The 18,231-nt window shown below is 43.6% G+C and overlaps 1 protein-coding gene across 1 annotated transcript in view; it reads right to left on the bottom strand.

The window, feature by feature from the left end:
- Positions 1 to 308: 308 nt before the first annotated feature.
- Positions 309 to 18,231, bottom strand: part of LOC115464288 — a 122,180-nt gene continuing 104,257 nt past the window's right edge. The window contains exons 8-9 of the mRNA XM_030194681.1: positions 6,877 to 7,068; positions 309 to 461 (exon numbers count right to left, since the gene is read on the bottom strand). Of these exons, the coding sequence (XP_030050541.1) occupies positions 309 to 461; positions 6,877 to 7,068 (345 nt within the window). The remainder of the gene's footprint in view (positions 462 to 6,876; positions 7,069 to 18,231) is intronic.

Genomic DNA, 18,231 nt, shown 5'->3' with positions numbered 1-18,231 from the left:
AGCGATTTCGAGTTTAGGTGTAATAGACTCGGCAGTTGTTGTTACAGTAAAGTGAGATCTGTAGATTATTGCTAGACCTCCTCCTCTTTTTTCTTTACTTGTCCAATGGGTAATTTTGTAGCCTGGGGGGCAGAGTTCCAGAATTATGGGGTCCTTGTGGTCATGGATCCAGGTTTCGCTGATAAATAGTAGGTCGAGATTGTCTGCTGTGATCCAGTCTGTTATAGTTATTGTTTTATTGACTATTGATCTGGCATTTGTGTATCCCGCTAGAATGTTAATGCTTGCCAAAGCCAACAGTATAAAGTTCAGCCGCAGCTCAGAGAAGACGTGCAGACACTTTCAAGATTAAGCAATAAGAGCAAATCAGAGAAGGTAAACTCCAATTTATACAGAGATACATGCTCAGATGAGACATAGAGGTACCTCCAGCTGAGCTGGATTAATATGCCCTGTACACCCTGCAAAACCAGATAAGGATGCTCAGGAGAGCCAGAAATCATGCCCTGAGTGAGCCATAGAGTCCAACAGAGCCAGATAATGAAGAATCACTAGGTCTATGAAAATAAACCCAGCTAAGTGTGCAAGAATAAGTTGGGCCAAGTGGAAAAGGTACGTTTAGATGAGACTGCAAGGTATGCTCAGTTGGGCTAGAGAGATTATGCTAAACTGAGCCTGTGAGGATAAGTATAGCTGAGCCTGTGATGGAAGTGCAGCTGAATCTGTATGCTCAGCCGAGCTTGAGAGGCTAACTAGAGCAGAATGTGAGAGGTTAGGTTTAACTGATTCTGTGTTAAAAAAAGCACAGAAGGTAAACTCTGATGAGTCTGCATGGATAATTTATTTATTTGTTACATTTGTACCCCACATTTTCCCATCTATTTGCAGGCTCAATGTGGCTTACATAGTACCGTAATGGCATTTGCCAGTTTGGTTGATAACAAATACAGGTTGTAATGTGGATGGTCTGATGAGGTAGGTGTGTATCAGGCAACAGGAGGGTCGAAGGGAATGTAGGTTATATATTGTCCAGTAAGATCATTGGTTTTGCTGTGTTGCTGGGTTTGGGAATTTACGGTGGGTCGGTGGGGTAAGCCTTTTTGAAGAGGTTGGTTTTTAGAGATTTCCTAAAGTTTAAATGGTGATGGATTGTTTTCACAGCTTATGGTAGTGCATAGTTGTGCACTTATGTAGGAGAAGTAGGATGCGTAAGTTGTTTTGTATTTAAGTCCTTTGCAGTTAGGGTAGTGTAGGTTTAGGTATGATTGTGATGATCAGATTCTGTTTCTGGTTGGTAAATCTATGAGGTCTATCATGTATCCTGGGACTACGCCGTAGATGATTTTGTGGACCAGGGTGCAGATTTTGAAGGTGATCCTTTCTTTGATTGGGAGCCAATGCAGCTTTTCTCTGAGGGGTTTAGCACTTTCGAATCATGTTTTACCGAATATCAGCCTGGCTGCTGTGTTGTGGGCGGTCTGGAGTTTTTTTGTGAGCTGATGTTTGCATCCTGCGTAGAATCCATTACAATAATCTGCATGACTTAGGCCCATTTATTGTATTAGGTTTCAAAATATTTCTCTCTGGAAGAAAAACTTTAATTGTTTAAGTTTCCACTTTGAGTAGAACATTTTCTTTATTACAGAGTTTACTTGAGTCTCAAGTTGAGCCAATGACATAAAGCCCATCTGAAACAATGACTTTAAAGCTTGGCTGAGTTTGTGGAACAAGCTCAGCTGAGCCTGTGATAATCATCCAAATAAGTTCAGAAAATGAAACTGAACTGAAACAATGAGGAGGCTCAGTGGAATTTGCAAGGCAAAGCTCTACTCAGCCTCAAAGACAAAGGTCAGCTGAGACCAAGACATGAAACTTAATAAGCCTAAGAGGTTTAGGCCCAATGATTTTGTGATGTAAAAAGACCACTAAGATTGACAAGGGAACACTTAAGCGAGCCCGTGAGAATAGATGTAGTTGAGTCTGGATAAATCCCCACTGAAGCCATGAGTGGCCTACCAAGGAAATTGAAGATGGTGGCTCAGATGATTGAGAGGAGAGAAGTTCATTACATTGAGTGAATAATAACACATTAGAATGCAAATTCAGCTGCTAATGTAAGAAGCAGACAGTTGAGAATCCTAGCTGATCGCGTAAGCTATCGGCGAAGCTATGCTCCAACCTTACGCCGATTCACAATGTTACCGATCAGGAGTTTCCAGGTGTAACTGCCTATCTGTGTGCAGAAGGAGCAATCCAGGAAATTCTGAGAAGAGGCGATTATTGAAGCTGAAGGATGTGTTCAAGTGAAATGGAGCAGTAGAAGTGAAGCCTCCGAGTTGTATCCTAGCCAAGAATCGGGTAGTGGTGCAGCTGAATCCATGAGTAACTGTATACCTTAATCTAGGAGCAGGAGACATACTGAATTGGAATCGCCAGAACAGGCAAAAAATCCCAGTTCTATCACACAGGAGAATTAACTCAGAGTAGATAGCTGCACAAGTTCAATTACAGCAACCTGTTGACTAGAAATATTATTATGATCTCTGAACAGTAAGGATTTAGGTCCAAGGAAACAACAAGGCAGATGATCTGCAAGATCCAATGTGGTAGTAGAAAACAGCAGATTAGACAGGAAATCTTTATCCCAAGGTTTATTCACTAAAGTATAAAATACAAACAGAAATTCTCAACATAGGTCATATTTCACCCATGCAAGGGCTTCGTCAGGGGCTCAAAAGTAAATAGCAATAAAATAAAATAAAAACGTTAGTTTAAATCATAAAAATAGAGAGTGAATCATAAAAACAAAATAACTCAGTACACACTTATAAATAAACTAAAATATGGACATGAAGTGGCAAGTATTCTTTGTGATCCATCCCCTTAAAGGTATCATGTCTCCAAAAAGCCTCAATATTTCTCTGTCTCCAGCAGATGGATGATGGGCTAATGTGCCCTCATGCGCTGAATGGAAAGGTTCCTGAACCAGTTTAATGATTGAGAATCAGTTGAGCTAAAGGTACCTTCTAAGTCTGAGCTCCACTCTACTAATGATTTTAATGGCTTTTATGCCTGGAATTGGGGTACAATTCAGAAGTTCTGAGCTCCTTACCCAAATGCATTTTGCCTGGTATTATGATTCAAGGCAACACAATCAGAAACTGCTCAGTGTTCCTTACTACTGCTGTGTTGATGGTAGGGGAAGCGGTCATGAGTATGAAGCATGTTACTTGTTCTGTTTCTTTATATCACCATCAATGTTATAATATCTTTTATTGTGTCTTTGAACAGCAGCTTTGTGGCACAAAAGACCCACTCTCCTTTTTAAGAGGGAGATAAACTGTCTCCATGCGGTATGTCTAGAGAACAGTAATCTGTTTGCTTCTTCGCTATGAATTTTGCGCCTTTTTATGCTTGGCTAAATTTTTGACAGAGTCTTGTGAATTATTTCTTTAAATTTTGCAGCATCCTTCAGTACTGTATATAATTCAGGCATTGCCGAGAAATCATTTGCTAATTTCAGGAAAATATTAGCTGTGGTGCAGCAGAGTCCCTCTTATGACTAAATCGGACTGGCCCAAGAGAGCACTTAGCTGAGAGACATTATTTTTGAGTGATTATCGCTGACTAGGAACTTTATTTTCATGCCCTTTTTACAGGCTAGCAGCTCCTCCAAATGCCATTACAGAAGTAAGAGCAGTATGACTTAAAATGGACACATAGCATCAGGCCTAATTTCTGTGGGACGAGTGCCCCTTCTCACATAAAAGCTCTGACACACACACAAAAAAAATAACATGTCTTCTCTGATTTTATCATTCTGAAATTAGCTTTCTTTCTCTGTCTCCATCCGCTAGTCACGTAACTCATAAGTACCAGACTGATCTGTAGGATGAAAAGGAATTGCCTTTTTTTCTAAATTTATTTTACTATGGACAATTTTTGCTAACCAAACTTCCCTTTTTTCTTTTTCTCTATTTTATTTTGTATGATATTATTATAAACCACTTTGTTGATAAGAGTTTAAAAGGTGGTATATCAAGCCATAAAAAATAAATACAAATTAATTAAATTAAAATAAAGGGGTTAATGCTACCCAGCTTGTGCTGACAATTAGTGCTATCTGGCTAAACAGTATCCACACTGCTCCTTTTTTGTTAACTGGATAAATTTGGTCTAGAGAATGGAATTTTAGAAGTTAAAATTGGTTCAAATAGGACATTCCTGAAGTGTTACTGAAACAAATCATTTGAATATTGGACTCTTGCCAGGCAATATTCAGTCCATGACAGGCAGCATTTTTTTAAACACTGGTTGTCATGGGCTGAATTAGACCCATATATTCTATGTTGGACCACATCTGGTAACTGTCACTGAATATCTGGCTCTTGGGTGGCCACCAGAAGTTATCCGGGCACCATCGATATTCAGAGCTGGTACTCAGATAGTTATTCTGGCAAGGTAGGACTGCCACTTATGTGGTCCTACTTGCCTGGATAGTTATCCAGGATTTGGGCAACTAATATCCTCGGGGCCCAGATAACTTCCAGCTCTACCTATGCTTTGCCCCGGATCATCCAGGCATTAACCAGAGAATACCATGGCAGTCTGTGCAGATGTTCACTGGCAATCTAAGTGCAACTGAATATCAGTGCCAGACCCTATCAGCATGATTTAACCAGATAGCAACCCTGCCACCTGCTTAAATCATGATGAATATTGACCCCCTTGGTTTATCTACAATGGACTCTAGAAATTACTAAATATAAAAACTAAGATATATTTCGTTCCACTATAATAAAAATCTTTACCTGATTTTGGAAGCTTTTGTCTGTAAAGATTAATATGCTCCTCAGCTTGAATACAAAGTTTGTCAGCAGAAGTTTCTCTAAATACTTGTTGAAGCTTTTTCTCCCAATTTCGTTCCTAAAAAGAGTTTCTTATATTATTGAGATAGACTTATGTGAAATTTTAAGACACATATATAACTTCCCTGTTTAATTATTAGAGAAACCCCTAAAAGGGCAATTCTATAACAGGGTGCTAACTATTACAGGACACTTGTGTGCATTAATGTTTAGAAAAATGGGACTTACATACATAAGTGGCAGCAAAGTAACTGAGCACTATTCTGTGTGGCATAGCTTATAAATGTGTGTGTGTGTATGTGGGGCATTCAAATGGGAAGAGCATGGGAGGGGCTGCCACTTATGCATACAACTTTCAGAATACAGCAAGTTTACTCACCCTTGCTGCATTTAGATGTCCGCAGTAACACCAGCTATATGGCTGGTAAAACTGTGAGTACCTAAATATAAGGGGTGTAACGGGTTATGCTAGTATTTATTATGCAATTTGGGTGCCCAAAATAGGCTCCCATCAAATGGCATTGGGGCACCTAAAATGTCTAGTGACCAAAATGCGTTGACTATTACAAAAATATTTGGAAAATACACTGTGCCTGTTAAAGTGAATATAACCCTGTTGCTGCTTTTGTTGATTAAAAACTGCTTAAAAGATAGAAAACAGAGAGTAGGGTTAAATGGTCAGTATTTTCAATGGAGAAGGGTAGTTAGTGAGGTTCCCCAGGAGTCTGTGCTGGGACCGCTGCTTTTTAACATATCTATAAATGACCTAGAGATGGGAGTAACTAGTGAGGTAATTAAATTTGCTGATGACACAAAGTTATTCAAAGTGGTTAAATCGCGGGAGGATTGTGAAAAATTACAAGAGGACCTTACGAGACTGGGAGACTGGGCGTCCAAGTGGCAGATGACGTTTAATGTGAGCAAGGACAAAGTGATGCATGTGGGAAAGAGGAACCTGAATTATAGCTACGTCATGCAAGGTTCCACGTTAGGAGTCACGGACCAAGAAAGGGATCTAGGTGTCGTCATTGATGATATATTGACACCTTCTGCTCAGTGTGCTGCTGCGGCTAAGAAAGCAAATAGAATGTTAGGTATTATTAGGAAAGGAATGGAAAACAAAAATGAGGATGTTATAATGCCTTTGTATCGCTCCATGGTGCGACTGCACCTCGAATACTGTGTTCAATTCTGGTACCGCATCTCAAAAAAGATATAGTGGAATTAGAAAAGGTGCAGAGAAGGGCGACGAAAATGATACAGGGGATGGGACGACTTCCCTATGAGGAAAGGCTAAAGCGGCTAGGGCTCTTCAGCTTGGAGAAAAGGCGGCTGAGGGGAGATATGATAGAGGTCTATAAAATAATGAGTGGAGTTGAACGGGTAGATGTGAAGTGTCTGTTTATGCTTTACAAACATACTAGGACTAGGGGGCATGCGATGAAGCTACAATGTAGTAAATTTAAAACGAATAGGAGAAAATGTTTCTTCACTCAACATGTAATTAAACTCTGGAATTCATTGCCAGAGAATGTGGTAAAGGCATTTAGCTTAGCGGAGTTTTAAAAAGGTGTGGATGGCTTCCTAAAGGAAAAGTCCATTGACCATTATTAAATGGACTTGGGGAAAATCCACTATTTCCGGGATAAGCAGTATAAAATGTTTTGTACTTTTTTGGGATCTTGCCAGGTATTTGTGACCTGGATTGGCCACTGTTGGAAACAGGATGCTGGGCTTGATGGACCTTTGGTCTTTCCCAGTATGGCAATACTTATGTACTTATGATTTAAGGATAATGTCCATGCTTAATATGCATTAACATGTATTAATGTGATTGTTATCTAATATCCACACAGCATAAAGATTATTTGCATACATGGTGAAATTACACCTTACCTGTTAATTTCCTTTCCTCTAGTCAACTGCACCATTTGAAACATGTCAGTGTTTTCCTCTCCTACCAGCAGATGAAGGTGGAGAAAAAACTGGTCTTTTCCAGTGAACTCACCAGCATAACCTGCTGGTGCTCAGGGAAATCTCCAGTATGCATCTGCCAAAACAGCAGAAGGTCCCTTGTAATGCACACCCATGCTCCATCAACCATTGCAGCTACAATGATCACCAAGCGAGCAAAACACCACAGAGTGGCACTTGCTACCCTGCATTTCCTCTCTTCATGAATTTTTCTTCTTTTTTTAAACTACAAGAGAAAGAACAGAGCACCCTGAAAGCCCAGGCCTTAGTCTTCCAAGGGCAGTCTTGAGAAGGTGCAGCTGACTAAAGGAAAGGAAATTATCAGGCAAGACAATTTGATCTTTTTTGACATCTGGCTACACCATTCTGAACAAGTGGGATATATCGAACCAGAACTATTAAGTGGGAAAAGACAATGCATCTCTGCCAAAGTCCAAATGAACCTTTGCAAGAATGTCCAACCCACAATGTTTCACAAAAGAATGAAGTGACAACCTACAGATTTCCTCTGGGATGACCTTTCAGGCCTCCGCCCATGAAGTTCCCTGAGCTCTCATCTAGTGGGCTTTCAAACCTGGAGGCACCGGCCAAGTTCTAAAACATAGACTCTATGGCCGCCTTTGCAAGGGGGTTTGTCCCGAACAGTAAAAGCAGAGCTAGCGCTAATGGAGGCTTGGGGAGAGTGTCCTTGAGACAGCTCATCTTCGGGCGAAACATGCATGTCAGACATTAAAACCCCTGGGTTCGACACAAAGAAGATGAGTATTTATAAGTTCAAAATAACAATACTAACTAGTGAATAGTAAGAATGTACAAGAGTTAATCAGGTAAGCCAATGAAGAGGTGGGTGCTGGCTACATTGCTATGTCTATGTATGCCTCCATTTAGAACTTAGATTATATAGGAGAGGTTCACTTGCTTAAGGGTGCATTAAACTTAGGTTAGGCAGCAAGTACCTTTGATACTTTGATTGTATAATAAGTCTATTGTCATAGAGTCACATTCAGGATAGTTGGGTTAAGGCAGTTTCAGTCTGAAATACAAGTCTCAGAAGGCATTGCAGGCAAGGAGCCATGGGGTGAGATGAAGAATCCGGCTGGACTAGCTGCAATAGGGGAAGACATGGGTGTAAGCTGGCAGGACGTGTAGACTGGCTGCCACTAGGGGGAAAGAGAGATAGGAAACCCTGTGTGCAGGAGCTCATCATTAGTCTAATGCTCAACTCAGCTGGTATGGGTGTGGGGGACGTTAATGGAAGGAGAATGATTGGTTGTGGTAGCAGAAGCCAGGGATTGATTAGGCAGGTGGGAAGGAGTCCCAGAGAAGAGAGAAGCAGAGGAGAGAAGAGAAGAGGGTAGAGTGAAGCAGATGTACGCTGAAAATCCTTGGGTAAGAGAAGTCCCTAAAGTTGTGCAGGCTGAAAACCCTTGGGTAAGAGAGGTCCCTAAAGTATTGAATCTACCAGTGAAGCAGATGCAGAGTGGAATCCCTTGGGTATGAGAAGTCCCTAAAATATGGAACCTATTAGGAAGGTAAAGAGAGCAGAAGGTAGAAACTGCTGCTTTGTGATTTAACTGTGATGATGAACTGCTTCTATTTGGAATTGAACTACTGTTTATTGTGCACTGGATAAAGAGCCCAGACTGGAGCTGACTGTGATCCTGTATTGAATCCTGGTATGTGCTGATAGCCTACTGCTTAAAGGGGATATTTGCCACACACTTTCAGGTGGCTTATATGTGCTCAAGATGAAAGGTGAATGCTGCTGTTGGAACTGTGTATCAAGTCTACTAGAAACCTGCATGGAATAAAGTCCTTAAGATTGAAGTTGCTTGGTGGACATTTATTTCCTGATTGTACCGGGAGCCTGTGGCTGGAGGAGATTATTCTATCCTTGGCTGCACTTAGAGGTACCTGGTTACACTATGTATTAGCAATGAGCACCGCTGAGGTCACCAATACACACTGAATATTGTGAATCAAATAATATAAGTGACTTTGAATACTGGATCTTCAGAATTTCAAAAAATTGATCTATTGGATACCATTGATAGAGACTGTATATATAACTGGGATCCTTTAAATTATCTTACGGTAAAATCAGCCATGGGTTTTGTATTTCACCTTTGATCCAATGCATAATGGTGGCCTTGGAAACTGCCTGGTCCTTACGAGGGCCATGGATCAGAAACATGAAATTCATTTGTATGCTCCAGGTAATGAAGCTATAGTATGTCCTCCAGATGTCTAACTTGTGCAGTCTCTGATCTGTAGGGGTTAATCCCCTGCCTATATAGGTGTAATAAAAAGCTTGGCTCAACCTTCTGCAATTTAGTTTTTAGACTGTGATTTAAAATAGAGTGAAGTTTAGCCTGAATTTGCTTCTTAGCTAGAAAATGTCCACTTAGCTGATGCAACCCCTGACCAGTATGGCATTAGGAACTTCTTGCTCAGGACAACATTAGCTACTATGGAGCCAAAGTCTTCTGAGTTCCTTGAATAAGACCAAGGAATGAGATCATAAGAATGTCAGGACCTGAGTTCCCTGAACTGCAATGTGAATGACATAAAATGGATATTCGTGGAGTGTCCCAAATCAGGATGTTTGGAACAAAGTGAAGTGTTTTCCTTATCTCCAGAAATAAGGACTCTACCAGAGGTATATAAAAGAGGCCTCCCTGGGAACCAAAAGCTATCTGATCACCTTATCAGATCTGAACTGGAACTGTCTCAGTGCATTTACTCAGCTTGTAGAGCTCCACTGAAATCTGTAACTCAATTCTGCACTGCTAAGACAGCTCAGAATTATTTCAACATCTCTACACCTTCAGATCATCAGTCTCCCCAAGGGGGAGGGGGGAAGATACTTCTCCACTCTCAGGTTGTATACAGCTCTGTTATTGCTAGTGAGTAATTCAGGAAGCATAGTTTAAGGCCTGTAGGGAAAGTGCATGTTTATTCTTAAGTGTTTTTATAATAATGTAAAGAAGCACTTTTGTATTTCTCTGGGCGTCCTAGCATGTGTGCATATGTCTGACATTCTAATTACACAGTTTTTATCTTTGGCTGCTACTTGCTTTTAAATAAATGTAAGTTTTATTTTTATAATAATTGGCCAGTTTCCTCACTTGTCAATACTATTTAGGAGTCTTAGAACTCAGATTTATATGCCCAGAGGACATAATAAATAAATAAATAATTCCAGAGAGCATACCATTGCCTAATCTTCCATCCCTCCTCATATTGTGTACAGTAGGAGGCACTGTATACTGTAGTCCTCTACAGATTAAAAACTGGAACTGTCCTCCAGAAAGGAGGGTAAACAGACCTCCTGGTTCACATGGAACAGCAAAATCACCCTGGGCAGAAAGAAGGGAACCATGTGCATGGACACCGAATCTTCCAAAAAGGAGAGGAACTGGTTCCAACAAAACAATACCTGCAACTCCATGACTCTCTGAGCAGAAGTGATCGTTACAAGGAAAACAAACTTCAGTGTAAGATCCTAGGTCGAGGTATACAGTAAGGACTTGAAGGGAGCCCCAGAGAGCACGCAAAGGACCAAACTTAGGTCCCAGGAAGAAAAGGAAGGGTGTACCAGAGGCTGTAAATGAGCATCACCCTTCAGAAACTGGGCTACCTCCCCATGCACTGCCAGGGAAAGGCCCTGCACTCTGCCCCAAAAACTGGAAAGGGCAGCCACCTGGACTTTTATGGAATTCAGTGCCAGGTCCCAATCCAGCTCTTGCTGCAAAATACTTAAGATATCAGAAATCTGTGCCTTTCAAGGAGACACTGCCTGCTCAACACACCACGTCTCAAAAACCTTCCAAACTCACACATAAACCAACGGGATGGAAGACTTCTGGGACTTAAGCAAGATAGATAAAATCACTGAGGAAAACCGTGCCTCACTAAACACATCCTCTCAAGGGGCAGACTGTAAGCCAGAAGGGATCCAAATCCTCCTTTTCCACCAGACCCTGATGAAGAAAGCCACATTCTCTGGGTAGAAGAAGTAGCTCAACTACTAACAGGTGCACTAGGGCCACATACCTCAGCCAATGGGGCCAATCCAGAGCCACAAGAGGATCAGATGAGGATGGCATGCTATTCTGCGCAAGAGGTGGTCTATCAGAGGCCATGGAGGGAAAACATACAGGGGCTTCTCTTCTGGCCTCAGTTGGAACAAGGCATCTATTCCCTCTGAGGCTGTCTCCCTCTGGCAGCTGAAGAAGTGTTCAGCGTTAGTACTGGAGCATGTAGCTATCAAGTTGAACACTGGTGGGCTCCATCGGTTCTGAAGGAGATGAAAGGCCTCCAACCCAATCTCCCATTCCCTGGGATCCAAATGGGAATAGTTGATAAAGTCCACCTGGAATTTGTCCTTGCCTGCTATATGAACTGCTGACAGGGTCTGTAGATGGCTCTCTGCCCAACATCATAGACTCACAGCTTCCAACATTACTGCCTGGCTCCTGGTACCTCCCTGTTTGTTTATGTAGACTACTTAGGTGGCATTGTCTATCATCACCCGGACTGTACTCCCTTTGTGAAGATCCTTCCCTCCGCCAGAGGGTCTTCGGGACCTTGCCTCCACCCTGGCCACTCAGCCTCCCGGCCCACTGCAGTCCACAGGGCAGGGCTCAAAGAAAAACTTCAAAAAGGCAAAAGTCACCAAGCTCCTTTATTGTCAGGGATTCACAGTTCAGTAACTTGCAAAAGGAATCCTGCAGCCCTTCAAACAGTTGCTCCTGCTTTCCTCCCAGGGCCCAGGTACAGCAGAAAAAAAAAACCGTGCAGCTCTCTGCTGCTTCAAGGAAAAAAAAAACAGTTGGAGCCAATTTAACAGTCCCCAAAGATAGATCCCTTTGTAGTCCAACTTTACAACCAAAAGGAACCCAGGTAGCTGGGCCCCATGCTTGGGTTTCTGCAACAGTTCAAAACCCTCAAAGTTCTTTGGGCCTCAGCCCACAAAAGAAAAAAAAACCTGTAGCTTACTTTCCCCTCCCCCACACAAAAGAAGGTTTGTTTTCCCAACAGTTCAAAATCCCCAGGGCTCAATGCCTTAGCACTCAATTCAGCCACACAGTCTCTTCACCAAGACACAGCCTGAACTCCTTTGGGAAAGAGGAAAAGATCCCACCCATTCAGGGTCACTCTATTACTTCACTGACCCTCCTCCCGCATGACCTTTCCACTTTCAGCCCAGCTCTGACGCCAAGAGTTCACCTGGTTTTTCAGTTTAGTTTTCAAGGCATGAGCCCAGGCAGAAAGGTCCATGGGTTCCACAGAGCCTGCCTCCTGCTCCTGCTCTCCAGCAGCTTGCCAGTCCATGGACTCATTCTCCTCCTCTCTGGGCGGCTGTTCCTCTCTTACTTGATTAGGTTCCAGGTGCCCCTCCCTTGCCTTGTCAGAGCCTTCTCCCGGGGAATGCTGGGGCCAATAATCCTTATACCAGGGTTTTCCCCGGGGATGCTGGGAAATGTAGTCCTTCTCCTACCTCCATTTTCTAGGGGGCACTACCTTTTCCCTTCTCTCTCTCTCTCTCTCTCTCTGAGGAACAATTAAAGGTAAGGCTCTGCTCTGTCTCCCTCGGCTCTTGAGCCTCCTTCCTTCTCCCCCCTCCACTTCCATCTGTTCAAAACCCTTATCCTCCCCTTCACACCTTGAAGCAGAGGAAGGAATTCCACCAAGGTCAGGTGCACTACCTAAGTCTCCAGGTGACTGATTGACCACAACAGCTCGTGGGGACCAATGGGCTTCCCAATCAAGGAGACTCACATTGGTGGTAACTACCACCCTCCGCAGAGAGTCCAGTAAAATCCCCTGAAGAAGGTGGATGGGACTCTCCCACTGTCTAAACTGGCTCTCACCTTGGCAGGGAGGGAAAAAATGCTGTAGCCTCAAAGTCCTGTAAAACGGTGGCCCATGAGACAAGAGAGCTGACTGCAGGGGTCACATGCACGGCTGCACACATGGCACTACCTCCAGGGTTGGTGCCATGGAGCCCAAGAGCTGTAGATGGTCCCAAACCTTGGGAGTTGGCAGCTTGCGCAGTCTCTGTTTCTATGCCTGAACTAACATTTTTGTATGGAGACTCTCCAGTCTGTGGTCACCTCGGTTTGTCCAAGTGAGTTTTTGACATTATTGGACCTCACAGAAGCTTATTGGCACAGCACGATTGTGGATCACCACAAACGCTTCAACATGGCTCAGGGGATGGTTTTCCTCTCGAGAGAAAAAACATCTCCTGAGCCATGTTGAAGCAAGCGCCCAGATATTTCAGGATCTGGGTAGGGAGCAAGTGATTCTTCATGCGATGACCTGAGAAGTTGCTCCCATGGCCTCTGTCTCAGAGTTGGCCCAAATCAACCAATCATCCAGGTAGGTATGCATGCAGAGGCCTTGGTGCATCACATGGGCAATCATGACCACCATCACTTTGGAAAAAATGCAGGAGGTCATGGCCAGCCCAAAAGTCAAAGCCTGAAACTGGAAATAGCACCCAAGCACACAAAAGTGAAGGTACCGCTTGTGGTGGTCCACAATGGGAACGTGCAGATAGGCTTCCGTGAGGTCCACTGATGACAAAAACTCACTTGGACAAACTAAGGTGACCACAGACTGGAGAGTCTCCATACAGAAATGCTGAACCCAAACACAAGCATTCACTCCTTTTAGGTCCAGGATGGGCCAAAAGGAGCCATCCTTCTTTGGGACCACAAAATAAATGGAATATCGATCCCACTCCTCCAACAGAATGGGTTCTACCACACCCAAGTCAAGGAAATGTTGAAAGGTAAGAGTGACAGCCTGTCATTTTGGCTCCAAGTCACAAGGAGACACTATGAAGACATCTGAAACAGTGTAGGCAAACTACAGGGAGTAACCTTTTCAAACCACCTACTAAATTAGCTTTATTTCCCAATAGATGGAATAAGCTAAACCAGGTAGACCCAATTAGTAATATTTTTAAGCCTGGAAGCTGCAGGAGAGCCCAGGTAGAAAACTCCCAAACAAGGTATACAGGCTATGAGGGGTGGGGGTGGGGTGGGGGGGACTACACCCCTCCGGCAGAGCCCTGCAGGGCTGAGCCAAGCACCTCACCCAGTGGACACTAAAAAGAGCAACTGGGGGCAGCAGAGCACAGCTCCGCATTCAACCACATCCGGTCCAGGGGTCAAGTAACCTAGGAGTAGTCATTAGGCTCAATCTTGCTGTGCAGCCTCGGCCAGCAGAGCGGGGAGCTAGGCCAAGAAGCATCAACCTGAACAACCTACAATCTGCTAGAGGTAGAGAAAAATACTGGCGATTTCCCTGAGCATCATCAGTGGGTTGTATCAATAAGTTCACTGGAAAAGAGCAGTTTTTTCTCTACCTCCATCTGCTGGTAGGAGGGGATAACACCCACTTGTTCAGAACAGTGCAGCAAGATGACAAGGAAGATAGTGTTACTGACCAATAAGATAACCAATATGTAAGCTGAAAATGTTTATGCTAATCAGTTTATTAGGTTTCAATGTTAGATCAACATCAAGTGTTGATACATAAGCGTGCTAACATGAGTCACTTAAAACAGGAAAGGTAGTTTTCATCTTAGTAAGTATAGTTACCTTTCCTAATAATGGCCACTTGTAAAACACACCTCCAGACCACCACCTGGAAACCATTTCCTGGACACTCTGTCATTCCCAGAAGTGCTGCAACCCTTTTTAAACCAACCAAAGCTCCCTCCTGGAAGAGTTAGCAAATCTTTCGAACCTCCAATACCCACTTGGAAATACTGGTGCAACCCCAGATCCCTCTGGAAATGCCAGTCAGACATTCATAATTCCACCCTCAAGAAAGACATGGTCTCCCTGCCAGAGACTGAAGACACAACCAGTGATGTAACCAGTTTTTATTTGAAACTTGACTGTTCTGGGCTCTGATTGGCCTGGAGTTTGAAATTACCCAGCAGATGCTGGCTGTTGCTTCAGTTTCAGCCCGGGAGGAGAGAGAGAGAGAGAGAGAGAAAGAGAGAGAGAGAGAGAGAGAGAGAGAGAGAGAGAGAGAGAGAGAGAAAGAGAGAGAGATCTTTCCTGAAGCTCTGTGAATAGTTATATATCCTGACCTTCCCAGGTACTGTTTAGATAGTATATAGATATTTAGTTAGTGTTATGATTGATCCAGTTTTCAGTTACCTGTTATTGCTTGCCGATTGCACATTTTTTGTTCATTGTCCCAATGTGAGAATAAACACATTTGTTTGTTCTGCTTGTCTGGACTGATAAAGAATCCTGGTGGTTTGTGTATTGGTCTGTGAGTGCTTTCTGGGAACTATGGGACCACTGGGAGTGTGGTTCTAGTAACTTAGAAATCACTGGGGATAATTTGAGAGTGGCAGACTCACCCAGAGGCGGTTGTGACCCAGTCGGTGGGAGGAGGATGCTAGTGTAGAGCACTAGCAGCAGGTGCAGGTGGATCTAAGCTGTGCTGGGGGTAGACCCTCTAAGTGGCCGTGAAGTAACCCTAGGCGGGTGACTAGGCGTTTTGTGACAGCTTCTTAAATCTAAAGTACTTTCTCTTAAAAGCATTCTTTTTTCTTAAAGACAATTTTTTTACCCTAAAGTTCCTTTGTAAATATTTGATTTCTTTGAATACTAAAAATTATGGGGCCCTTTTACTAAAGCTTAGGGCATGCTAAATGCTAAGAAACCCATAGGTATAAAATGGGCTTTTTAGCATTTAGGGTGCACTAAGCTTTAGTAAAAGGAGCCCTACATTTTCTTTGATCCTGCACAACTTGAGAGGCTCTTATTAGATTTTGGAACGCCTTTCCTAAACTGAGAATTTTTTCTTCTACTGTTTAAATATAAATATGTACTGTGTAGTTTTCCTTGTTTTTTGTTTTATTTATGTAATAAGCTTATTCTCTTCGTGATATGGACTTTTAGGTAAATTCCTTTTTTTATTTCTCTGTTTGTGGGAATTGTTAAAAAGTCTTGAAACAGAAAAAAAAATGATTTGTATAAATTCCAACAGCACAAAACAGTGTAGAGCAGACCTTGATAATTTTCCATTAAATCCAGGAGCCAAACCAAAAGGAGCCAGCATCTGAGACCTCTTTCACTTCTCCTTCCCCACCCTTTAGAGGGTATAAAATTACCTTCCAGATCAGCAGTAGCTCTTTTAGAAACTGATTTACTAAGGCCTTTTTCCTATTTTGTGTCTGTGGGCAAAGAAAATTTAGGAAATCAGTTCCTTGAGGTTCCTCTGCTAATCAATGGCAGAAGCCAACAGTCTCTCTACTCAAATCATGCTGTCAGCTTTGTGACATCACCCTCTTGATAAGTGAAGGAAAGAGGCTATTGCCTCTTTGTTTCACCTATCACCTTAGCCTGGGTCCCTATCAGTATCTCTCTCTTACCCCTCTCTCTCACTGCCTTCACCCAGTCTGTCTGTCTCTTTGACACTGGCACCTTAGGCTGTATTCTGAGAAGAAACAACATGCTTCAATTCCCCACCATGATTCAGTTCTCAATGAAGATTGAGTCATGCAGCAGTGGCATAATCATGGAGAAACCCTGTAGGCCTGGGCCCCCTCCAGAACTGTAACTCCCCTTCACCTTTGCTGGCAGGGATGCTGAATCCCTGCCAGCCAAATAAATACAGTGCCACTGCTCCCTTCCTCCTCGCGCTGTTTCCTTAATGCAGAAGTCAGTAGCTGAATGCACAGTGCCAACGTCTGTATTAAGGAAGCAGTGCGAGGAGAGTGGGGCAGCTCAGGCACCTGTATTTATTTGGCTAGGGTTACCATATGTCTGGATTTACTCGGACATGTCCTCTTTTTGAGGACATGTCCGGGCAACCGGACGGGTTTTGCCAATCTGCCCGTTTGTCCGGATTTCTGATTGCTAGCCTCCCCTCCCCTTACTTACTACTGCCCTGGTGGTCTAGTGACCTCTTCCACCTTCGGGGCAGGAAAGAGCCCCCTCTTTCCTGCCCGGAGCGCTGCCCTGCATGCATCCTTCCTGTTCGTGATCTCGGCGCTGATTCAAAATGGCTGTGAGAGTTGAAGTGACCTCGTGAGACTTCAACTCTTGGCGGCCATTTTGAATTGGCGCCGATATCATGAACAGGAAGGATGCATGCAGGGCAGCGCTCCGGGCAGGAACGAGGGGGCTCTTTCCTGCCTTGAAGAGGTCACTAGACCACCAGGGCAGTAGTAAGGTAAGGGGAGGGAGGTGACGGGGAGGGGGAGTGACAGGGTGTGTGACAGGGGGGAGGGGAAAATGTGACAGCTGGTGGAGCAAGGGCACGAAAGTGGGCAGGCCTGAAAGGGGGTGGGGCATGTGTCCTCCTTTTGGGGGGACAAAATATGGTAACCCATTTGGCTGGCAGGGCCTCTGCATCCCCACCAGCAAAAGTATACCTAGTGCATGCAGGAGGGGAGAGGAAAGAGAGGAAGAGGAGGGAGGAATGCACTGCCCCCCAGTTCACCCCTGGGCACCCCAAAATTGGAGGGCTGGCTATGCCCCTGCCAAGCGGTGAAAGAAGTTTGGCCCAGTTTCGTAGTTTCAAGTCCTGTGAGACTTGAAACCGTGAGACTCCCCAGACTTCCTGCACCGTGCAGCTCAAGCTTCATAGAGAGCTGAATTACTGTGTAAAGCAGGAAATGCATCATTTGAGGCAGCTCTACAAAAGCAAAAATTCAAATGTATGAAATCTTGGGCGCCAGCCTACGATTTCTAGGTGCCATAGCAACCTGACGCCTGGGATTGTTGAGCCCTTGGTCTAGAGGATCATCAAAATGAAAACTGAAGTCTCAATCTATGAACAAAACAGGAAATACAACAGCCAATGTAACAATCAAAATAATAAACTCATCAATATCAGATAAACTCTACCTATATGGTCAATTAACATTTAATCAAACAAAATTGCCCTTGGCACTTGAGGCCACTATCAGGCTCATTTTCGAAAGAGAAGGACGCCCATCTTTCGACACAAATTGGAAGATGGTTGTCCTTCTCACAGGGTTGTCCAAATCGGTATAATCGAAAGCCGATTTTGGGCATCCCCAACTGCTTTCCGTCGCAGGAATGGCCAAAGTTCAAGGGGGCGTAGCGAAGGCAGGACTTGGGCAGGCACATGGACGTCCTCGACCCATAATGGAAAAAAAAAGGGTGTCCCTGACGAGCACTTGGATGACTTTACCTGGTCATGTTTTTACATAAGTACATAAGTATTGCCATACTGGGAAAGACCAAAGGTCCATCAAGCCCAGCATCCTGTTTCCAACAGTGGCCAATCCAGATCACAAATACCTGGCAAGATCCCAAAAACGTACAAAACATTTTATACTGCTTATCCCAGAAATGGTGGATTTTTCCCCAAGTCCATT

Source organism: Microcaecilia unicolor, chromosome 3 (assembly GCF_901765095.1).
Source record: "Microcaecilia unicolor chromosome 3, aMicUni1.1, whole genome shotgun sequence".
Taxonomy (NCBI): domain Eukaryota; kingdom Metazoa; phylum Chordata; class Amphibia; order Gymnophiona; family Siphonopidae; genus Microcaecilia; species Microcaecilia unicolor.
This window is presented reverse-complemented; position numbering and strand designations above follow the sequence as displayed.